Genomic DNA, 24,688 nt, shown 5'->3' on the forward strand with positions numbered 1-24,688 from the left:
AGCACCTGCTTACTTTCATTCTGATTCCCTCCCCTTTTTTTTTTTCCTTCCATCTTTTATCATAACATAAGATACCACTTGGAACTCAAGCCTGCTTGCCCAAGTACAAGATGCTTGTTTGCCTTATCTTTATAGCTGAGCTAGTTCTCCTCTGATTTCTGATTTAAGAGAAAGGATAAGGAATAAGTGACTGGGGAGCAGGTATACTACTGTTGTAGGATCTCCCTAGATGTCCTTGAGTTGGTTTTGTTGAGCACATCAAAGCTCTGGAAGACTGTTGAAGCCATTTCCAGAGTGTTTGTCCTAATCTGTTTGCCACCAACCAGAACTGGTATTTTTTCCTCTTCCCTGACTCCCTTCATTTGCTGCTGCAGGTCAGCTTTCTGCCTTCCTAAATGGCTGCAGCACCATCTGAAAGACATGAGCACATCGATCCCATTTGGTGCACTCTGTGTCATCTGTTGCGACCCAGACCTTCTATTGGACTTGGCTTGATCAGGCCAAGCGATGGTTTACCGAGATGGAGTATGTGGGCTGCATAAATAACTTCTTACTTTCGCTATACTTCTCTTTGGTTCTGAAACCACTTGAGTTTCTGAGATAGGAAAATGCATTTAGGTGACGGTGAAATGATTTTGTTGCTTGGCTACTTATTGTTCATCTGCTGTAAAATTTGCTCTTTACTCTGGGCCAGTGTGCCTTTCCTGAGAGCAGAAATTAGTCTCTATTAGACTCTTATCTAAAACCTAATTGACATCATATTTATTAGCATAATCACACTAATGGATCTGCTTGTTTCAAAAGAAACACAACTCTTCTGTTGTTGTTGTTCAGGCACATTAATGCTCAATGTGCTCTCTTTTTAGCTGATAGGTCACTTTAAATTGTGTTCTTCAATATCAGATAGCAAATTTGCGTTATGAAATAATGTGGTTTTGGCTGCACTTAGGTTTTTCCTTTCTAGCCTGTGGAGTCCAACTACCATCATCTTGAAATGTGTTCCTCTGCGCCCTACGTAATGTTGATCAGTCTGAGCTGATCAGTATTTGAATGGAAAATGCCTGACGATGTATCTTCTTTCCAAAAAGGAATAGTATTTGATTTTGGAGGCAGCGTTCTTCCTTCCTCTGCTTGCATAGGGCCAGTCTCTGGGAAGGTGGTGAAAGAGCGTTCCCCTGTGGGAGGAAGGATTCCTGTTCTGTTTGGTCTCCAGCACTGCGAGCACCCAGAGAGAGATGGGCCAACCCGTAGTCACCTCAAAGTCACGTACCAGTGAAAGTTTACAGATTTATGTCAAGGAAACCAAACAGTGGTCCCTATATGGATGAAAAAAGGTGATGTTTTAGGTAAACAAACTAAATGGTATTTCAGCTTGTCATTCACAACAGTGAACCACAGGGAAAATCTATAAAGAAGGAATTAAAGAGGAGGAAACAAATAAGCCATTGTGCAGTTATCACTGAGAAACACTGTTAGAGTCTGTTGGAGTGATGGGAGTAGGGAGAATGCTTCCAGTTCTCTCCCTACAACAAATAAATTACTGGCATGTTGTACTTAAACAGGTTTCCCAGTTAGATGCTATACTGGGTAATAATATTCTGTTTATCAAAAAATTCCTTTTCGTGGTTTTATTTGAAAATAATTTTTCAGTGCATGTTCTAAGCCAGCACATGGCATTCATGAACTGTAAGCCTCCTCCTGTTACTCCTAATGTTGCCATGTAACATCTTGGTAAAGAACAGATATAAGTAGTAACAATTTTCTGTGTAGGCTTAGCTTCGAGGGAAATTTATCCCAAGGCACTACAGTTGCTGGGAAACTTTTTTTTTTTTTGAATCATCCCTGCCATGCTTTGTCTTTGCGGATTAATTACTATCTATTTATTAAAATAAACATAAAATACCTTGCTCAGTGAAAGAGGCCATGAGGCACTGATAAAATTCCTCAGAGTCTTGACTGACTATAGTCAAGAACGCTCGGACTCCTAGGTGCTCGTTGATGTATGCACGTGACATTACAGGAGAGAAGTCCCATAAGGCATCCTTCCAGGCTTATTTCATTAAAAGAAATCTGCTAGGCTTTCTGGTGATTAGAACCAGATATTTGTTATGGGGTAAGTAAGGAAAAATCCCCAGCTGGATCAGTGGAAACCTGTGGGTGAAGGGTGTTGTTGCTCTTGGCCAGGAAATCAGAAGAGAGTGGGAGGCTGTGTATGTTGGATCTCCTTGTAAGCAAGCGTACCAGCTCTCTGCCTTGCAAATAGCTCTCCCTGAAAGGCTAGTAATGGTACTAGGAATTTTTAAATCTTTTTTTCTCTCCTTGCTTAGAAGTGTTACCTTACAAAGAAATATTGTGTTGATTTTTTGCATCGCTTTTGTGGATTTTATTTTTAGAACTTACTTAAATGATGCAGGAGGTACTTATTAATTTTGGAGATACTTTTGAATTCACTATTCATTAATATCTATAGTGGACCTCTAACATCTAACATCTCCTAGCAGAACTTCTCTCTATTGCTTTGTGGAAACATCCGCTTCATTTTTATAAGGGACATTTGGGGAGCTGATGTTTGTTTTCATAAAAAGTCATTTGCTGATTTCTGAGGAGCTACTTTGTCTTGTTTGTTTTTTTCTTTCTTTGTTTCTTTCCTTCCTTTGCTTTCTGAAAATTTGAATTTGTTTTGGGGGGGAAAAACCCCAAACCAATAAAGCTTCCAGAGAAGGGACCATTATATGGTTATCTACGAACACACTTCAGAGTCACTCTTTATGTTTGCCTTTGTTGTTCCTTGTCGTGAAGGGAGGCAGAGTTTTTATTCCTGTTTTTATCAAGTTTCTACAAAATGTGTTGTCCCTATTTCTTTCAAGAAGACAAAGTTACACCGTGAAATTTCACCTTCCTTTCCCCTCAGATTTAAGTTAACATGGATAAATTGAAAGTCTGGTACAAAAAAGGAAGAAAAGATTAATTCTTCCACATCAAATGTGAAATAAATTTACTTGCTCTGTCAGAAGATGACTAGAGATAAAAGACATGATGAGTTAAAAAAATAGTGATAAGGAAATAAACTGGTGGATAGTTTTCATTCTGCTTTCAAGATCAGCATTATACTTATTCTGTTATTTATTAGTATAGCAGCAAAAGGTCACTACGCAATTCATGGCAAGACAGACCATTATTGCTGGCTCTGTGCCCTTTTCACTTAAATGAGGGAAGGGATGAATATAAGAATAATAAGAATAAGGAAGAGCTACGAGTGGGCAGGTAGAAATAATGTGGATGTAATCCCATAGTTGGTCCAGTTTATCAAGTACAGTTCCCTTCTTGAAAATAAAATTAATACATCATATTTAAAACTTCCTTAGATGTTTACTCACCAGCACCACAGAATACATAGCAACCAGAATATTTCGAACAGACTTTCAGGGAGAAAGCGTCATGGTCTGGCACCGTAGCCAGGGTTGAGTTTCTGTGGTGCAGTGATGTACAGCACTCTCGTGGAGTAGTTACAGCCAGAGCCCAGTGCTTAGGAGGAACAGACTAAATTCTATCTTTGAGGGTGTAACTCGGAGCATCTCCCTTACTTAAGGTAATATAATGAGGAACAGAAAAAAAGAGATGCTGTATTACAGTATTGATAATTAAAACATGTAAAACCATGAATGTCAACAGATGGGAGTAAATTTGGAAGGAAAAAAGTTGCAAGGTAAAGGTGGAAACTACCTTCTGTGTCCAGTATTTACTTGATTGTCTGTACCTTATTTGATAAATTCATAATGTTCACAGTCACCTTATAACATCTGAGTGAGGTGAATGAGTGTTTTTTATAACCCATTTACAGATGACTTAACCAAGGCACCAAATGTCCAAGTGAGCTGCCCAGAGTCATTTGGGAAGTCTGTGTCTGAGCAGGGAATTAACTGTGGGACTTCTATGCACCAAAATACCACCCTCGCTTATGGGGCTGTCCTTCCTCTGAAGGACTGGGCAAGAACTGTGGTGGTGGATGGGAAACAACCAAGATACTGTAATGGCAGAAGGAAATAGGGTTAGAAAAATTAAAGCTTTGCAAATGGGTTCTCAGGTTTCAACTTGGTCATTGAAGGAGTTGGGTAGAATAAAGACTATTGCAGAAAAAAAATTAAATAAACCCTGGAAGTGTAGTTGTAAGTGAGCATATGCTGTAGGCATAAAACTATATGTCTATACAAAGAAGCAGAGACAATCAAAATCCTAAAAGAGTTATAGGAGGCAAGAGGAATGGGGGGAATTGGATAATTGGTTGGTGAAAGAAGTATACATGGAAGAAGGGGAAATATTTTAAGGATCGTAGACTCTTTCTTAAACAGAGAATAAGTAGTCACGGAAATAGCAGACTTTCCAGGAGGCTTCAGCCTTCATCTAGGCGTTAACTTGATAGATGAGGTTGGGGAACTCCTACAGGAATTAGCTAAATTCACTAGTATACTTGCTTTACTACCAGTATTAATAGCTGCCAAAGTAAATGCACTAAGAGGAGTTTGAGAGTTTGTTATGATCAGAACTTTGATGTTTATGAAAGATTTAACTGGCAGTCATTTTCTTTGCTGAGTGCACAGTGTCTGTTCAGTTACAAGATTGGTTTTACTTAAAATTCAGTTTACTAACTGCATTAGCTGTCCTCCATTATGTGTAGTATAGTTTAGGTGATAAACAAGTTTTAATTATTCCCGGAGTGTTTTACTTATTTTAGTGTAATACTTTTTTTTTTCCTGCTCCTAAGTTATATGCTCCATGTATCTATTGAGTGCATTAGCTAGAAGAACCTTACAGACAGCTCTTTGCTTTTGAACTAAACTCCCATCCTAGTTTCCTACAGATAACTTACATTTACTTGTAATGTTAAGAGCATGACTTTACATTGTGTTCACTGAGTATTATTAACTGGCTCTGCAGTGCCAGCAGCTGAGAAAAGAGGGCGGTATTATTGTTAGTTGGATATTTTGCTTTTGTTTCAAGATAAACTTTTTTTTCCTACTCTACTCCATATGCACACTGCTCCTTAGGTTGCAGATATACTGAGAAATGGTTCTGTTTCCAGATGAGGAGGAGGTGGAAGTGTTTTGGTTTTTATTAATTCTTAAGTGTGCTGTATGAAGAACACATTGTAAAAAATTAATACCATGTTTTTTTTTCTTCTCTCCTCCCTCTTCATCCTTTATCCCCTACTGTTTTTAAAACTAGGTATCAGATTGTAGTGGAAATAGTTCAGGCAACCACAATCAGCAATATTCCCCAAGTGAAGAGGCAGAAAGGTAAGATTCCATTTTGTTAAGTCACATCTGTTGTTTTCATTTTGAAAAGCTGTTTGAACTCGCGACATACATATGCAATCAGTGTGTGTGGGATTTTTAGACAGATTTTAGGAATGCTATGCTTTTAGTATTTCAGTTCTGTTTCATTTGTCTGATTCTTCCAGAAGCTCCCATGGTGTGATTATCCCCCCACCTCATCTTCGTTTAAGCTGATGGATTGTGAGAAAGGTCATATCTATGATGCATTTATTTTCAGAACTTGCTGCAACTAGGTTTTTTGGCATTACAAATTCATATGCTGAGAATCTTGCTTCCTCTTTCATGCAATCCATTCTTCAAAGTCTCAGTCTGTTCTCCTTTCAAAACACAGAAGAACGAATGATACAGCATAATTGTCAGTCAGACTTTATTTTGACTCTTCATTGTATTATGTTTTTGTGTTGCAATGCAGAGTGCTCTTAAATCCTTCTTCAGTGTTTTGGCAACGCCTGCCTTTTAAAATGCACGTGCATCTTACATTTGTACTTATATTTATTATATATACTGCTTTTTATGGTTCTCAAAATGTACAAACACTGTGGCATATCTCAGGAGATCATATTGGTGGCAAAACTACAGACCAAATTTTTGTTTGGTATACTAAAGCCTAATAAAAAGCAATGGACTATATAAATTAATTTGTTTGTCAACAAACAAATCTAAAAGATCTTGGTTTTAGGTTCTCTTGTAATATCTATCTGTCAGGTTAACAAAAAAAAATCCTTTTCTAGCTCCTTGTATCACAAAGGAAGTCTTTTAGAAGTGATTTAAGTGTAATGGAAAAATGCAGAAACAGAAAACAAACACACCATGGGGGGGTGTGTGTGGAATCTTTGGTCAGTCTGAAGAGTTTGGGGTCCATGCTCAAGTCTCTGAAAGCATAAGGTTGTCAACACTGGTACACCTTTTGTTTGCATTCTAAAATAGAGCTAGATGTGCATTCCTATAGGATAAATGGCTTGTGTCAAACCAAGGAAAAGTAGGCATTTGTTTTACTCGAGTGTACATTATAGAAAGAGCTATTAATATTTCTCAGATGAAAGTTAATGGAACGTCTGTTTCATAAAATAATAAAATGAGAACAGGGAAGTTAACTCTGAGTACATTATGAAAAATCAATCTTGCTGTGCCTGTATTTCCATTTGTGCTGCCATTGGTCTTTGTTGTGACAGGAATTGATTTGGGGAATATTTTTATACAATTTAGGTTCGTACAATTAATTACTGTCTCACTCTTCTCTGTCTCACTTGGCTTTATCTAGTTAACTATCCACTGTTCTGAACCCTGAATAGAAGATATTTTTCTGAAGCTACAAGTGCCTGGTACTGCAAAATAGATGTAAAAAGATTATTGCTATTTATTCTGCCAAAGTAGATCTGGTCCGCTTATTCTGTGGTGAAGTTGGTTCTGCATTTTTATGGGCTCTTGACTTTGACCTGTATTAAAAAAAATCCAACAGAAATTCCACTAGCTGGTGCACTGAAGTTTTGTGTTAAGGTATTGACTTTTATTATTACTTTAGTCCTATGGCAACGTTGTATGTCACTTGAGTTGATTACCACTGCTGGCTGTATTAGCCTGTGGGGTATTGTGGCTGAACCTTTTATTTATTAAATAGCCAATGGTTATTCGTATTGTGCCTGAAGAAAAAGGTGACATTTTTTGCTTGACATTGGAACAGTATGTCCAACAGAGGCATACAGTACAGTCTTGCTGTAGTTCACGCAAATTTAAGGCAGACTTCTCATCTGTTCTGAGTTATTTTGCTAAGGTTTTTGTCTACTGAAAATTTTCAGGCTCAGTCTATGTGCAGTAAACTTTAAGAGGGCTATCAAAACTGCAGAGGGTTAAAATCTAGTTCTGAAGGCTTTTTTGTGTCTTGTTTTTCTTGAAGGAGGTGGAGACGTTTTTTCTAATGTGGTAATGTATCTAACGTGTTCCTGAATTTTAGGAGGAAAAGTTTAAGGAAAAAAGCTGTGCTACCTTCCTTAAAACAAAACAAAGCCAACAAAAAACACAGCACTGCTCACTGCAGATACAAAGATTGTTGAACTCTTGTAGAACAGACCACCACATTACTTCTGTCACCTTTTGATGTTTCCCTTTCTGGATGCCACAGCATACTGCTACCCCTGCAACAGCTGGATTTCATGGTGAATAACTAAATGTAAGCTTTATGCAAAATGAGTGTGTTTCCACAATCTCATTCTATCTTTCTCTTTTTAATCTGTTCCCCCAATACCTGCTTCATGCCTGTAATGTGTGTGAGTGTGGGTGTTTGATGTATATATGACAGTCTCCCCTTTCCTGCTAGTGAATGAGCTCTTGCCTTTTGTGTCATGGGCGTCTCTTAGCTTTGATTCCAGCCTGGCAAGAGATAGTCTTACTGGTAGCTATTTTCTTTTTCCTATGGCAAAGCTAGGTCCTAAAAATTTAACTGCTGCTTGTGTGCCTGGGTGTTCAGCTAGAGCGGCTGAGCTTCAGCTGGCCAGCAGTCTGTCAAGCCTGGTATCTGCTTTCAGACTCAAAGCATAGAGCAAGTGTAGAATAATATGTACAGGGATATAGTCTCAGTCTCCATCAGTTTGAGGCATGGGAGCTTCTTGGGGCAGTGTTTTCAATAGAAAAAGTCTACATTTAATGTTGGTGCCCAGGGGAGCTGGAGCGGAAGGCTTATCCCTCAGCAAGGACAGGGTTCTTTATACTTGATTTAACTAGTGTTGGTGCCACCTATTGGCAAAATATTTAGCTGTTAGGGCCTTCTAATAAAAGCAGAAAATATTTTAAAGTACTTCTAAACATCATTGTATTAAACCCTCTGGAGTAAAAAAAAAAAAAATGGCATGTTACAGGGTCTCTTTCCTTTTCAGATTTCTATCACTTGAATCTTCTGGCATGCGAGCGTAGGAGAGCAAAAGAAAACGTACAAAAGCATCTGATTCATGTTAAGCAGTAAGTTTTGCATTTGACTCCCGGAGAGAGTCAAATGTCCTAAAAGGCTGAGATACAAAATAATCTGAGAGGTTCACAGTATGATGCCTGTTGTGGGTGGATGATATAACTTCTGTGGCCGGGAGAATTGCTTTTCGTCATTGCTAAAGCTGAGTAAGAAACTTAATGTAGCATTAGCGTTTTCAGAGGTGTTGATGGTTTATTTTTGGAGCAGTGCAGGCCACTGTAAATAGAAGCTGTTATCTTGCATGCTGACGCTATGCTACTTCCCTCATTTACACTTGAACAAAACCGCTGAATCTGATGTGTGTGTGTATCTGCGTTACTTCTTAGAACTGCGTCCTCCTATGTATCCCCTTCCAAAATGGCCAGGGGAGTGACTGTAAGAGGAGGCTTGGTTTTGGTTTTTGTGTGGTGTTTTTTGTTCGGTTGTTTTTTTTGTTGGTGGTGGTTTTTTTTGTTTGGGTTTTTTGGTTTGTTTTTTACTCATCTTTGGTTTTTCTTCCTATTGGTATTTTTGGACTGTGCTCTTCTCTAGAGTCACATGTGCTCTGGCTAGAAGAATCACATCTTTCTACATCTTTAACTGTAAAACTCTTCTCATCTTGCCTTTTGATAAGGATTCCTTGGAAGTACTGAACCAAATTCGAGCTAAATTTTAGTTTTGTTTTGTGATTTTTTTTTTTAACCCAATCTGAGTTAGACTTTGAAGGACTAGAAATGCTTATCTGAAAATGTTTACTGCATTTTGATCTAGTAAAGCAGCTTGTAAGAGGACAAATATGCAGATCAGACATTGTAGCATGAGTGAGAGAGGACCTGAGTTTCTAGAAGCAAGAGTAGATCTTAATTTTTCTAAAGAGAGGGCTTCAAAAAACAGTCATGAAATAGCAACAAAACTAAGTTGCTATAATAATTTGATATGTGTTGTAATGTGAATAAGAAACTGTTTAAATACAGTAGTTCTAATTTTAACATATATATTTTTGTTTCTTTTCTTATTGATATTATAGTACAGGATCCTCCAAGAATTTTTAGCAAGGATCCCTTTTTACTAGCTGCTGTTTAAAACAAAAACAGAAACCCACAGAGGCATGTACCTTGTCTTAGGGCAAAACAGAGCAAATCTTTCAGCAGATCCTCCCCCCCCCCCCCCAATACTGTAAAGGGGTTTATTTGATTTGTCTTCTAATTTTCTGTGCCCCCCACCTTTATATGGGACTTGACAGCACTGGAAACCACCCCTGGATGATGGGATGGGGCTGTTTTTCAGATGGCACATTGTAGTCGACCCCAGGGCATCCCTGTTGAGAAAACTACTCCTTTTCAAGCAGGGATTGTGAGACAGATCGAACAAGCAGCCATTTCTGTATGGCGAGATCTGCTGTGTTGCAGTAGAAGACTTCTCCTGCTGAGCATTCCCACTGTGCGTCTAGATATTTGCTTTTATAAGTGGAGCTGACAGCTGGTACAGAAACAGAACTGTCTGTGGGCAGGCTTCTTGGGTACTGTGGTTCCAAAAGAGGCTTGAATGTTTGGCTGTAAAAAGGGACTTTTCTTTTAGAAACTGGGGCTTCAAGCTAACTTGGATGTGTGGGTTGTGATGTGTGGGTTTTGTCAAGGTGATAATTTAGAGTGAAGTAAAATGGATACTTCTGCATTCCAGTGCATTACAGATGTCATCTAACTTAATTATGACAAAACTGTATTATCCTCCCCCATCCTCAACACAGGGATAAACACGCATACGGAATTATTTTTGCGTAGCTTTTTGGCAAGGCTTAAAGAGCTGATGTTGTGCTTGCACGTCGTGCTCAAGCGGTAAGTGTGGAGGGAACCCTTGTGGATGAAGGTGAAGGTTACGCTGACTCTGATCGTGATAGGCTTGTTTATTTTGATTTGTGATTTTCAGATCAATCTTAGAGGAAGTTCTTTCTCTTCCTGAGATCCTTTGTGTGGGCTAGTGATGGTAATGCATCTTGTCCATGGTTGGTTTGGAGAGATGCCCATCAGTGAAAGAGGGAGGGGAGAGGCTGACTGGTCAGATAGAAGTGACCAAAGGGAATGCAGGGACCTACAGAGGCTGTATGTGGTGGGTGTTATTTTATTGTATAGTACATGCTTACTCCTGTGTTCAAATTTATCTTACTGCTGCCATGTTTTTTGTTTTGCTCAGCTGTGGCTGTGACGTGGAAGGCTGTATTGCACTGCATATTGCTAATGATCAGTGCCTAAATTCTCCATGATCTCCCTTTTAAATGCCTTCCCCCAGATCTGTTGCCTGAAGTGTTTGGGATTTAGCCTTTTTTTACTCATTCTCTTGTCTGACCGTGTTAGAGCTGGTTTTCCCTTTGCTTGTACCATGGGCAGTAGAAGAACTGTGTGTACGGTTGTCAGTCTGGCCTGCTCTTGCAGAACTGAACAAATACTTTTCCAGGCCTATGTAGGCTTTGAAAACGTGTAATTCAAAGTTTCTGAGAGTTCAAAGAGGTCTATAATGGTTGGTATGTTATATATATATATATATGTTATATATATATAAGGTTGCGGTTACTGTTTATATGAAGATGTTAAATCAGTGTTTGCTACTTAAGTGCTTCAACGTGGCATTAAGTAGGCACTGCACATGCCTAACTTGGCTCTTGCAAAAAGTCTTGCAGCAACGCCTGTGGTGGTGTGCATGTGTGCAGCTCCATCAGAGACTACTCAGATGAGTCAGTGCTGTTGTACGTGCTGCCAGGTGTCAGGTGTCTGTAGTTCTTGAAGCTGTAAAGGAACAAGAACTTGTACTTTCAGTTTTAATCATGTTTTTGCCATATATAACTGCAGTTAAAATGAGAAATCTTTGGTTTATGCTGCTACTATCAAGAGAGGGGACAGTTCATGAAGTACTACAATACAATTTAGTTTACGCTTTAAGCAGGCTTTACATATGTCTTCATTTACATTATTTTTGTTGTATCCTTTGCTGTGGTTTATGGTAATAAAGTTGTGTGTGACATTTGTTGGCATGACTATTGTTTGCAAGGCCCGGCAGACTGAAAAACAGATGGTGTGAGTATGTATTGCAGTTTAATGTATTTCATGCATATAAACTTGACCAAGTAGCAAAACTACCAAAAAAAGAAGAGGAAAGAAAATTAGGTCTGAGGAATGCATTCTCAAAAATGTTTTTGCTGGGTTCTAGGATATGTTCCCGGCCTGGTTCAAATTGAGGTAGTTATGAGTGATTCAGGAGAAAATGTGGAAGCTTTGTCAGAAATCACTGGAGATGTGCAAAAATGTGTGGAGTAAAAAAAGATTTGCACAGATAGCTTAACTTAGCTTTGACTGCTTGGTAAGTTTGAACTCATTTGGGCCATTTGCATTTTAATATTGTTCAGTGCAAATTGAATTATCCACAGCTGTGGATCGATAAGCAGAGTCTGGAATTCTGCTTTTGGTACTAATTGCATTTGGATGCCCTTGGGAGGGGTGCACAGTACCCCTCTGGTTTTGGAGCACCTCCATGGCAGTGCATGTCTTGTCAAAATTTCACCTGATAAGGAGAATTATTTTGAAGGCAGTTACTAAAGGACCCTTTGCTCCTTTGGGGATGGAGGCCCTGCTCAGCAGCTGCTGGTAAACATGTATGCAGCTTACAGAGGGAGGAAGTGCCAAAGAAACATCTTGTTTTGCTGATGAGGAGTGATTTTTGTTTGTCTTTAGTAATAGTTTAAAAAAAAAAAAATCCCCAAACTGTAAAGTTGTTACTAGAAAAAAAAAAAAAAAATTGTCCAAAGGATGCATTTTCTTTCTTTGCATAGTGATGAAACAGTGTCTTAGTAGCATGTATCTATTCCTTTTCCATTTATTGGAGCTTGCTGAAGGGTACATAAGTAAATGCAAGCCACCTCTTTTGTAACTTTCTGGTTTTATTTGGTTTATGCAGTGATACCTGAATGTAGTGAACATCATCTTCGCCGGTATTTAGAAATGGCAAAAAAAGTCTCTTAATTGTGTCTCAGTACTTTGGTGGTGGTGGGATCAGGCAAGAATGGATAAAATAGATAAGTTATCTTTATAGCTTAAAATACCTTTTTTTGTAGGGTTTAATATGAAAAAAAGCGGAGCAGTTTAGATCTGAAAATCTGAGAATCCTCAAAAATCTCAAAAGGAGATTAGGGTTAGGAGAAAAACCAAGGATCCTCCTAACCTTCCCCAGTTGACCTGAAAATGCTCCTCCTGATCTTTGCCAGCTTATCTTTCATACTTTGGAAGAGGGAGGTCGTGTTCAGTGTTTGTCCACACTGTCTCTCTCCTGCGCTGCAGCGTGTTAGCCACGCTCCATGCTGGGCAGCTCTTCATCAGCCTCTTGTTTATTTGTGAAGGGACATGGCTGCCAGGCGTTCATGGTGACTACTCCTGCTTACCCATGGAGCAGGAAGAGGCTGGCAGTGTGATCTTCACAGGGAGTGGCTCCTTATGGATATGAAGAGCTGAGCGAGGCAACTGTTTTTGAAGGATCTTTGCTAAAAAAGTAATTAATCACTGGAAGCAGGTGGGATGTAGGGCTCATTAGTCTCTCCTGGAGGCCTGCTGCAATTACGGGATGAATTACAGGATGATAAGACTTCAGGTAAAGTAGACATGCTTACTTTGAAAACCCCCCAAGAATGCCTTGTTTTCACTAGAAGGGTACTTTCGTTTTAAGAAGGCTGAATGATCGTTGTGTAACACCGGTCATGGGCTTTCGAAGTGTGGGTTTTCAGGTATGCATTTTGAGCCCAAAGTATTTAAAATATTGAGAGAACTGAGAACTTTTAAAAATCATCTTAAGAGTCAAGTGCAGGAAGGGAAATGTTGAGTTTTAATCTTCACTTTAAACTACTGTCTGTGTATTTGTATTAGCTGTAAATGTTTTAAATTGAGGGGGAGAGCTATTTTGTCTTTAAGGTCTCTTCCTGCCTTTTGTTGTTCTCCTTTCTTTTTCTCTCACTAATACTGGTACCTCTGGTCAGGGAACTGAAACACTAAATTAAATGCTCTGTTGACTTCCCTGTGGAGATAACATGCCAGGAAAACAGATGGCTTTTTTTTTTTTTTTTTTTTTTTTTTTCATGGTAAACTCATTTTATCATTTGCTTCAGCGAATATCATCGCTATAGTTCACTATTATGTGGCAGCTCAGATGCAAATGATACTTATCCATTAAAACACTAACAGTCTTTGAACCAGGAAGGTTCCCTACCAACATACATAAATACATGCAGTGAATAAAGTGAGATAAAGAATATGGTAAAAGATACTGGGAGAATATCTGTACTCACATTACATGTAAAAATTCAGGGAGCTCCATATACCTTGAGTTGTCCTTCAGTACACAAGTGACAAAGCTTATGGTCACATGCAGTAGTTACATGTGGCTTTGAGAGGGAAATAAAAGGATGAAAACAGTTCTAAAAGGAGAAGGTACTTTAATGTATTAGAAATGTGTTTAAAATACGTATTTTAAATCATTCCTAAGAGATTTCCTTTTTCTGTCTATCCATTAACAAACCTAGTTGTCTAGTTGTTTCTTTCCAGCAACTGTTTTGAAAACAGAACACTGTTCTTATCTACATCATTTTGCTAGCATTTGATGTTTTGAAAACATAGAGTAAATCTCTATTATTTATTCCTGAGCAATCAATTAATCCAGAGCCGAGTACAAGCCAGGTACTTTGCTACTGAGCTCTAGTTGCAGCCTGCAAAAGCAGGAGTATTATCACTGAACAAGAGGAAAATAAAACCAGTGTATAAATGTGAATCAGTTGAATCATTCCAAAACAGGAATGATTTCAAGGCAAAAGGGTTTTTTAATCTGCTTTATCTGATGCTTCTTTTTTTGGGCCCTGGTAATTAGCTGAAGAGGCTGGAATGTAGAATGCACAAACATGACACCTTTTATTACCAAGTCTTGCTCAACTGACTGTCATCTTCATGTTACTTCACTATGTAACAGTACTGTGCGGTCTTGACGTGACATTATAAGATTTTTTTTTTTCTTAGTCATCTGACCATTTTGAGTGAGCTTCGGTCAGTGTTGTTGTCTGGAGGAGATACTGTATGATGTGCTGTTCACAGCAGGCTCAAGAAATTTGGATTTGCAAATAAGATGCGTGGGAACGTTTAATGCTGCGCTGGAGGGGATTGAGTCTGGTCCCTCGTGACTATAGGCAGTCAATGTTATGTTCAGTAAGGTACATAAGCCATTAGCTCCATGTGTTATCGTACGCCGTGGCTGTAGGTAACTTCCTAACACCATCTGATAAATGTACATCCTGTAGTACAAGTCTTGGGCCTGTGTCTTACAACAAGGTATGGGAAGAGAGCTGGAGGGGTCAGATTTCACTGGACATTTCAATCAGGATTCTTTTCTGAACTCTTTTATTTAAACCCTTGAGGTATCATTGGAGAATGTTTCAAAATCGTCATTGTGTTTCAAATACAAACTTTCCAGTATATGTGCTCATGTGCATAGTTGATTCCTGAATGACAAATGCTTTGATCAGGCAGGTCACAGGGGCAATGGTGTGATGATGTTTTCATGTTGTAAAAGACTGTCTCTGATTTGCTTTATTCTTAGATTCAAAAGGAAAGGAAACTGCAGCAATGAAAGCTGACCTACTGAGGGCTCGCAATGTGAAGAGGTATATTAATCAGCTGACAGTGGCAAAGAAGCAATGCGAGAAGAGAATAAGGCTCCTGGGAGGGCCTGCTTATGATCAGCAGGAAGATGGCATGTCTGATGAAGGCGATGGCCCTCAGAGTCAGAAGGTATAAATCGAATAGCACGTACATTGTCTAAAGGTCATTCTAAATCTATTAGCACTGGATCATATTAGCCTCGCTGTCATTAATCCCTCCCTTCCCCCAGGAGTCAAGTATAAATTAATTGCTGCATAGTTTATTTATCTTGGGAAAAGATAACTGAAGTACCCGAAAAGACATACTGATCACTCAGCTTGGAATATTGCTAAATGTGAAACTTCATAAAGAATCGAGTGGCTCGTAAGCATGTGTGATTTTTCAGACATACTGCATGTAGGGGGTTAATAAAGACATGGTAGCGGTATTTCTGAAGGTAGCAACTTGCTTTCAAGTAAAAGATTGCCAACATATGTGCAGTGTTTCTTTGGCCCTTGTTATATTTACTGTAGGAAATACCTGTGGGTTTTGCAAATACTGAGTTATTCAAAAGCAAACACTTGTGGAAGGCAATTGACAAAATTTAGGGCAGTCATTGCAGAAAAACTCTGGTAAAGCTGTTGACTGAATGCTGGTTTTCAACATCGCTGTAGTCTGGAATTGAAAAAACTACAGTTGTATTAGCCAGAATCTACAAAAAGAAAATCATGGCTACTTACCGTTGCTAAACTTCAGTAAGTTTAGTATCTTCCTTGTGTAATCTACTTTGTCCCCTCTGGGGAGAGCACAATAATTGATGTATTCAAATTAGAAAGAAGATTTTATCTTTTTCATATAGGTAGAAGACGTTCTCTCTTCATCTTTAATTTTCCTTATGTCCTTATAATAATTGCAACTTAGTGGCATGTAAGCAAAAGTTGCCTGACTGAGAAATAGTTCTCACTGTTTATGTTTGGTCCTTCTTGAGTAAGGTCTGAAAGAGAGCAATTCCCTACCCCCAACTCATCCTTAAAGCATGCTTTCAGATGGTGTGCCATCGTTTGTGCCAAAGGAGTCCTGATCTGTTTCCTGAAGTTGGGTGTAGCGAGAGGTGCCAAGGAGAAAAGGGAAGAGGGGAGCATGTGGCAGCACCGCGTGAGCTGCTGGTGCCACTTTCAGTGCCTGCTGAGATGGTACAGGCTTCCCAGGATAGATCCACGGTGACATAAGATTGTTCAGGAATGGGGTCAAGTAGTGAAGCTGCACTGGATAGGGGCAGGGATTGGTCAGAAATATAATAAACTATAAAAAAATATAGTAGTATTGTAATTAAAATCAAAGGAATTCCTGTTGCTAATGTTACAGGTTTTATGAACTGATGGTGTGGTTTTGGTTTGTGTGAGGTTTTTTGGTTTTTGGTTTTTTTTGTTTTGTTTTGGTTTGGTTTCTTTTGGTGGGAGCTGCTGACCCAGGGTTATATCTTGCAAATATACCCATGAGCAGCTCCATATTGAGTTAATGGTACTATTAATGGGAACAAAGACTCCTTGCACAGGCATTTGTTGTAGTGATGGTGGAAACAATGGGATCCGGGGCTGCTCTGCTTCTAAGCTTTTGATGTGTTTCTATGAAGAAGCCGTAGAACCCCTCCACACCCATGTCAGTGTAGAAAACAGTAAAACTGCTTCCCTCTCCTGTTGTCCCCACCTCTCTGTTGCCAGGAAAGAGGCTGAGGGAGGCTGGATGAGAGACAGAGGTCACGCTGTGGTCTTCTGAGCACAGAAAAATGCCCAGTGCTCTGGCCGAGGAAGGGGGCTCTCTTCACTGTTGCTTCTTCCCATCCTCTTCCTGCACTGTTTTAGCTGCAGTCTGGCTTACTTCAAGGCAGTCGGTGCTATTTTGCATGCTGGCCCCTCCTATGTGGGCATTATTGACTGAACACTCAGGCCTTTTTCTAAGCAAAAGGGAAAGGAGTTGTTTGGGCTTTAGTAGATAAGGTATGTTGGTATGTCGCTGCTGGTGGCCCATAACTTCTCTTTGGAGTCTGGCTGTGCCAGCTTTTCTGTTAAGCTAGTGCTTAACCTGCAGAATAACTAGCTTGCCTAGAAGAAACTGGAAGTTTGCCTTCCTTTCTTCAACTTGCATGAAATAGGTCAGCAATGGTGTTTTGAATTATTATTTTGTGTAAGTGTAGTACAGAAGCTTGACTACATTATTAACTTAGGGGAATTTTGGTACAGGTTGAACAACAAGCAAATTGACTAGTGACCTAAACTTGTATTTTGGTTTCACTTCTGCATCCTACAGAAAACTTTCTCTTTCTTGCAGTAGTAAGGGAGTAATAGCATTGCTGGTAAAAGTCTTTAATGCATGTTCTGATTATGGGCTTAAATGTGGAGATGGATTATTTGGAGCTGTCAATGTTTTCCTCTTACAGATTTAAGAAACAAAAATTATGTGCTTTCAAATACCTTTTTTTCCTTTCACAGCAGAAGCTCATTATAAAATGGTGTCAGTTTTCTGTTTGATAAATACATAAAAGTCATGGGACTGTATAGACTTTGCACATGTTTCACTCACCTCATTATCCTGAATCCGGGTTCTCTAGGGAAATCCTGAATGTGTGAATTATAATCAAATGTTTATAAACAAACAAACAAATCCCAGCTACTCTCTGAATCTGAATTCTGTCATTAGCTCTGATACAGAGTTATACTCTGCCTTGGGTGTTAGACTTGCTTTTAGAGAAAATGCAGTTTGAATTAGTGTAATATATAAAGCATCTCTTCTAATCTGCTTATGGTCAGTGCAGTTTTAATCCTTTTTCTTAGAAACTGTACCTGCACAGTACTGCAGTAACTAATTGAGTTCTTGTTTTCTGTGTTTATTCAGCAAACCGTTTGTTTGATCTGTTGTGTTCTGCACAACAGCCACATCACCACATCTGTGAGAGCTGACTTGTGGAGGAGTCACAGCATCCCCTTAGTGGAGCTGTTCTGTGAACCATGGGTGGTAGGAGGAGCTCTGGGGATCTGATCCTTAACTAGCTGTGAAATTGCAGGGAAACCACCTGGTGTATTCTGAGGCACAGGCAGTTCATGTTCATAATCCTGCTGATGAGGACTAAGTTGAAACAGCTGCAGAAGACCTTACTTGCACCACATCTGTGGGTAGATGCTGATGTAACTGGTGACTGATCAGATTTTCACTGTGATTTCCGAGGTTCAGGTTGTGAGATCCCATTATGTCAGGATACCTCTTGGTACAGGATTTGGGGATATAAAGAAAGCGAGCTTCAATTGTTGTTCCCCTGTTGCCTGAAGATGGGGTGTCTTATGACAGAAGTATGTTCATGAACATGTGAGTCTCAAGGCAGGGATTTTTCTATTAGTGTATGTGCAGTAAGATAGCCAGGTACCTTCTGTAGTATATACTTCCTGATAGGTAACTAAGCATTTCATTTGGTTCAGCTATTGCCGTATATGACAAAGATATCCTTCTGATGACTTGCCTCTTTCTAAAAAACAATAAGAAGAATATGTGCTTTAATTTTAGTCAGCGTATAGACAAAGCATTAGTTAATGTTTTTTAAAATGCAGCTTGCAAAGACACACACATTTTTCCAGTAATATTTTTTTATGTTCCTCTGATTCCTGTCTTCTATAAAAAAAGAAAAAAAAATGCCAAATGAAAACAGAAGTGCTTCAGTCTGTGTGCCATCATCCCAGCAGAAAACCTCCGTTACTGACCCAAATTCTGTTCATCCTACCCATGATCTGCAGTGCTGTTACTACCTGTATTGTGCTTATTGATTATAGGCCAGTGTGGTGGTAGCGAACAGGAACCTGGTGTGTTGCAAAGAAATACAGTACAGTGCACCTATGCCATGTCTGGTGCCTATACAGGCCCTTCCAAATCAAGTAGCTGTTTTATGTTCCCCTTCAGAGAGAGGTTGTGACTCTCTTTAGGGTCTTGCCAAGCCCAGGGCTCTGCTTTGTAAGGCCAGGAACAAGGCTATTCTGTGTGCATATGCTAGGGACGCTGGTTAAAGCTCTCCACTGGCGGGGAGTGGGAATCTAATCCCTTCCTAGTACTTGGCAGAGCCTGTGACCAGCTGTGGTACATTAGTAACTTCCCTGTTGGAGTAGGGAATGGATGTGGCGGCAGTAAAGCTGCTGTTTTTTCTGAACCCAGAAGCTGCTCTTGAGTTAAAAGGACTTGAAGGGTTGCTGTTGAGGCTGATAATTCTAAATTATATCTGCTAACTGGATATTAAATTTGAGGGTGTGCACATGCCCTAATGTGGGCGTATGTGCCAGCATAGCTTACAGCTTTGTAGTCTAATCTATGGTGAGACTGAGTCATAAAATGGTCTTTTGCTGAGGATTACAAATTACTGCAGAATCTCATTCTTTAAATCAGAGAAGGAAGGATCGTCCACAGAATACTTCCCAGATTGCATGCATTTTATGATAACTTATCACCTCAAACCTAAAAACCTCTTTTGTCCATCATTGTTGTCACTGAAGTCCTAATAATGTTTATAGTACAGTGTTTGTAACATATTTAATAATTCCAGGATAGTCAAGGCTTAAACAAACAAACAAAAACCTAAAAAAAGCTTGTGAGGTCTCATTTCTGCAAGAGGAGTTTAAATAAGCTTTTCTGGCCATTAATTTATTTTGTTAAAATATTTCAGTTTGCAAGGTAACTATTAGGAGGTTTGTGTAACAGCATTTATTAGGCACCACCACTTTAATTACCCTGGGGCACCTGTGCAATGAGCCCTTTCTCAGGCAAGAGGGATGGTTGCACTTGCTGTGCTCCCTGCAGCAGTGCTTACCCACGATTACTTTTGAGAGGGGATGTTTGCTAATTATCCTCCTTGCTGGCAGCCTGGGTGGGGATACCTTGGATAACAGAGGCATAGAGACCAAGGTGACCTCTAGCTCAAGAAGTGACAGCACATGCTCTGCACTGGGAGTGATTTATTACCTCTGTTATAATTTACAGAGCTGACGGTCCTGGAGATGGTGAAGATCTCTGTTCAAGAGGCTGGAAGACCCTCTTCCGCTTGTATTTTAAATCATTGTCCTTGATAAAATGATTGAATAGAAAGTATGATGATGCACAACAATGAGGCTAAAACAAAGACTGGCCTTTGAATTGTCATCTCTGTATTCTTCTCTTTGACAGTCGGATCACCGTTTCTGTAATAAGCCTAGCTTCAGCAAGCCTCTCCCTCTGTGCTGTTCAGTGAGGATTATAGAGTGAGCTCTGAAAGACAGAAGTTTACGTTCGTATACCTGAATAGCTCTTAAGCTAAGAGCAAGCCATGTCCGGACGATACTGGTAGGGTAAAGAATGGAGAGGAATGGCACATGACTGTCACTGAGGAACTTTGAAGATGAAAATGAGCATTTCAGCTGAGACAAACACAATCTGCTTAAACACTGCCCAAAATCTGGGGGAGCTGTTTCAGACAAAACATAGGTGGCTGCAGTTTTTAAAGAACCTTCTTTAGCTTGGTTCATTAAGGAAGTGACTTGTGCTAGTCATTGCGTACATGCACGTGTATGTGGTTTCCTCCCATACAGCTTGAGTCCGGCAAACTGTTTTTCCTAAATGTAACTTGATGGTGAGTTTCCCAGGTATTAGGTTTAGGAAAATAGGTGGCCTTCCCAGAGAGAGAGGTGCTGATACGTGACCTGAATTGTATTACTATTAGGTAATTGTATTGCTATTAGAGAAATTATTAACGCCTCAGTATTGGTTGGCATTCACATTTTGCTCTGTACCAAATTATCTTTGCTATAAAATGCAAAGTCATAAGAAGCTGAGATTCATTAGCCCCAGTGCTTAAGGACGTGCTTTTCTTTTCAAAGGAAAAAGTGGGGGTTGGTTGGTGTCTGTGAGGTACAAAGCAAGAGACCAAGACCACTCTGGTGTATTTGGATTCGTGGTGATATAAGTAATGGCACTAAATGAGCTACATGAAAACTAGTTCAGCTGCTAGACTGAAAAGTTGGAGAGGAAGGGGTGTTTAGTTTTGATAGGGTGTTTTGAAAATTGATCCTATTTTTCAAAGAAAGCCAAGGTTGTTCATTTTGTTCAACATGGGAAGATCCGTTCATTTTGTCAGGGAGGTATTTTGTTTTCAGGTGTTTGTCTTAAAGAAAAGGCCTGGATTCACAAAAACAGTAGAGGATGAAGGAAGCAATAACGGTTTTTTTAATCCAACAGCTTATTGGCTGCAACATCTGCTTGGGTGTGGGAAGTCTGCGTTTCATTTCCTTTTCTGCTTGATGTACACCTTCCTCTCTCATCTTGGGAAGAGTCCTGAGCATTATATCACAGCCCGTACTCTTCCCTGGCTTCATTTCTGATAGATGCTTTTCAATAACACTCAGTTAATGGGAACTGGCCACCAAATGCCCTAGCTGCCAGGGTGAAGAACTGCCCTCCATCTTTTCTGTGTCCCTGGGAATAACTGAGATACATCTCAAAGCTCTGTGGCCTGTGGCATGGAAACTGCTGGTGTTGCTCTTTGTTTGAATCAGGCAAAGAACAGACCAGTTAGCTTTCAGCTTGGCTCCTCTGCCTTGCAGGAATGTTGGAAGTTAAATTTTTGGCAATAGCATTTCATGAATGACTTGAAATGCCATCTTAGTCCTTTGAAATGTAGTCTTACCTCCTGGACAGAAAACATGTGGAAACATTTTTCTGTCTGGTAGGAGCATAGATGCATTTATCTTCTAAATACTTACAACTCATATTTTTGATTTGTTTAAATGAAACAGAACTATTCCTGTAGAAGGTCTGTGCAGTTGAATCTAGTTTACATGTTTGTGGGATGCATGGTGCTTTGGGGCACATCAAGTGAAAAGATTTTCCCCATAAGGGATGGAGAGAAGCTAGAGTTAGGTATTTTCCCAGGTTTTACTCTTAGTTTTCCTTTCTTCAGATTCTTCAGTTTGAAGAAATTTTGGCCAACCCTTCATACCGAGAGCACTTCCGAATCTACATGGAAAGGATGGACAAGATGGCTTTGATCGGTCTTTGGGAGTCTGTGGAGTATCTGAAGAACGCTAACAAGGTGGAAGAAATTGCAAGTCCATGTGGCTTGTACATTAATGGGAATCTCTGCTTGTTGTGATCTTGATGTTAGGAAATGTCTTCGTATTTATGTTTTTAAAATAGCAATAGCATAGGATGAGTGCTAAGCGATTTGGTTTTTTTCTAATGTTTTGGGATAAATGGCAATTAAAAATTGTGGACTGTTGCGATGATGGTTTACTGTTGCGTGGCAACATGACCTGTAAAAAGGATACTTGATGTGCAAAAGTAGTAGAACTGTTTTCCCCTCCACTGGAGGAAAAACTTGCAGTTATACATGAGCTGATACAACTAAAGCCAATATGAAACTTAAAAGTACATTAGTTTGATAGTCTGTACATAAACTTCTTATCTTGCCAATTACAGGTAGCCCATTCAATCCAAAACCGTGAAAATTTGTGTATGTATGCTTTTAAAATCCTCTTGAAAGAGAGATTTTGCTTTAAAAGATCCCTTCCTCTCCCTGTTCTGTTGCTGCATAAACAGCTAAGTTTCTCCAGGAATGCTGCATTACTGCTAGAGGGAAGAAACAATGCTATATTGTCATTTGTGCTAAAATAAAGTAGGAATGAGAAATATCACTTAAAGTTGCAAGAGGTATCCTGGAGCAATGGTGCAGAGCAGGAATGTAGAGGACAAATTTGCTGTTTGTGAGCAGTGGGGTGGATTTTGGGGGGAAACTGTTTTAAATCTCCAGGATTCACACTGGCATGAAATACAAATTTCATTATTAAGTATCAGTTAACTTTTTATTCACTGTAATTGTACTACTCTCCTATGTAAAAAGATTCTAGTCCATTGGAAAACACAAATAACATCCTGTAACAAAAGTGGCAAATTGTGGAGCATGAGTAGTGAGCTATTAATATGATCTGAAGAAATGGCTAACAACCAGCTCGGGCTAGAAGGTGTTCACGAAAAGGGTTTGTCAGGCACTGTGAAGAGAGTTGTATAAATCAGTTTTGATTTGCAAACTGCTCGTGATTGGAAAAGGTGCTAAAATCATTTTATGACCTTTCAGCTGTAATTTCTCTCCTTGCTTTCAAAACAATAAGTATAGTGCCTTTATTCAAGACTTCCCATTTCTTTTAAAGAGCTTCTAACATACTGTGCTCCTGTTGCTCCATGGAACATAAGGGTTGTCTGCCACTGCAGGGGCAGCTTTGATTACAACGAAGTAGCATCATGCAGCCATGTGGCTGTGATACTGTCACATAAGGCAGGCAGGCAAGCACATTGTGCCATGCTAAGGGAGTGGGTAAAACCTTTTTAATTGGGGTCGGTTCAGAGAGATGATAATTTAGAGAGATGATGATGGGCTGTGCTGCATTACTACCTCTCTTTCCTGTTCATTACTGCAAAGTTCAATCCTGTGCACGGTTCTGTGCTCAGTGAAAATACCTGGCCTCACGTACCACTAAATGTCTCTTCAGGTGTGCTTTTTTCTTTTTCCTTTTTTTTTTTTCCTTTTCCCCCTCAAAAATTAATTATAGTCACGTATAAAGTGAGTTGATCCTATCCAGCAGAAGACAGGAGAGCCGATACAGCTGAACTCTAAAACCTGAACTTAAAACGGTGACCACAATGTTGCTCTAGTACTTTTTTCCCTTTTAATACCAGCTTTTGGAGCATACTTTTAAAAGTGGTGGATGTGGAACCTATGGTAATTTTAGAGCACAGCTGTTTCTTCACTTAACAAATACCGATATTTATCTTGTGAAAGTGACTGCTTAGCATAGGTAGGCAGTGTTTAAGAGATTAATAGACATGTTCTGATACATCTGGGTGTGAAATTAGCTTGATTATCCTTCAAATTATGTACCTGGATCTTGAGGCATCCTGGTTTTTTTAGTAATTTTAGCATTTTTTTATTATTCTCTTCTCCCTCCTTCTCTCTCCTTGCTTCCTAGGCTGAAATACCTCAACTGGTGAGTGAAATTTATCAGAATTTTTTTGTGGAAAGCAGAGAAATACCTGTGGAAAAGTCCCTTTATAAAGAAATACAGCAAAGTCTTGTGGGAAATAAAGGCATTGAAGTATTCTACAGAATTCAAGCAGATGTTTATGAAACTCTAAAGGACAGATACTACCCCTCATTCATTGTCAGTGATTTATATGAGAGATCAGTCAAGAAGGAAGAAGAAAGAAGTTCTGCTCAGCTAACTCCTGAGGACAAAGATGAAGTGGTGAGTCACATGGACAGGTTTTTTTCACTGTTATTTTAAGATGATCTGAAGACAATCCTGGGTAAAGCATGTTGTAGGATCTTCTGTCCTTGAGCTTTGGACTACTTTTCTTTTTTTTTTTTTTTTTCTGATGTATTTGTAGATATCATCAGTCTTGTAGTTTCATGAGGTAAACCTGGTATGTTTACAAGCTCTTTGAAACAAAATGATACAAAATGACTGACTACTTTAAATTAGTTAAAGCAGATATTTCAGATTTCTAAGCTTTTTATATTCTGTATCGTTTGTTATGCTCCTTAGTATCAGAGAATGCAAAACATACCTCATACAAGCTCAGCTGCTCTGCTTTTCAATGAAGGAAATCTCACTGAAACATCAGTAGGTTTCTGTCTAGACAGTGTCTGTCCCTGTCCCCCATGCATTTTCTAGGTACTGAATAGGTATTAAAAGTTC

At 39.3% G+C, this 24,688-nt stretch overlaps 1 protein-coding gene across 1 annotated transcript in view; it reads left to right on the forward strand.

Moving 5' to 3' along the window:
• SNX25 (sorting nexin 25) overlaps positions 1 to 24,688 on the forward strand; it is an 87,022-nt gene that overhangs the window by 36,522 nt on the left and 25,812 nt on the right. The window contains exons 6-9 of the mRNA XM_082314959.1: positions 5,224 to 5,294; positions 14,893 to 15,083; positions 21,898 to 22,029; positions 23,960 to 24,235. Of these exons, the coding sequence (XP_082171085.1) occupies positions 5,224 to 5,294; positions 14,893 to 15,083; positions 21,898 to 22,029; positions 23,960 to 24,235 (670 nt within the window). The remainder of the gene's footprint in view (positions 1 to 5,223; positions 5,295 to 14,892; positions 15,084 to 21,897; positions 22,030 to 23,959; positions 24,236 to 24,688) is intronic.

Source organism: Platalea leucorodia, assembly GCF_965183815.1.
Source record: "Platalea leucorodia genome assembly, chromosome: 6".
NCBI lineage: Eukaryota > Metazoa > Chordata > Aves > Pelecaniformes > Threskiornithidae > Platalea > Platalea leucorodia.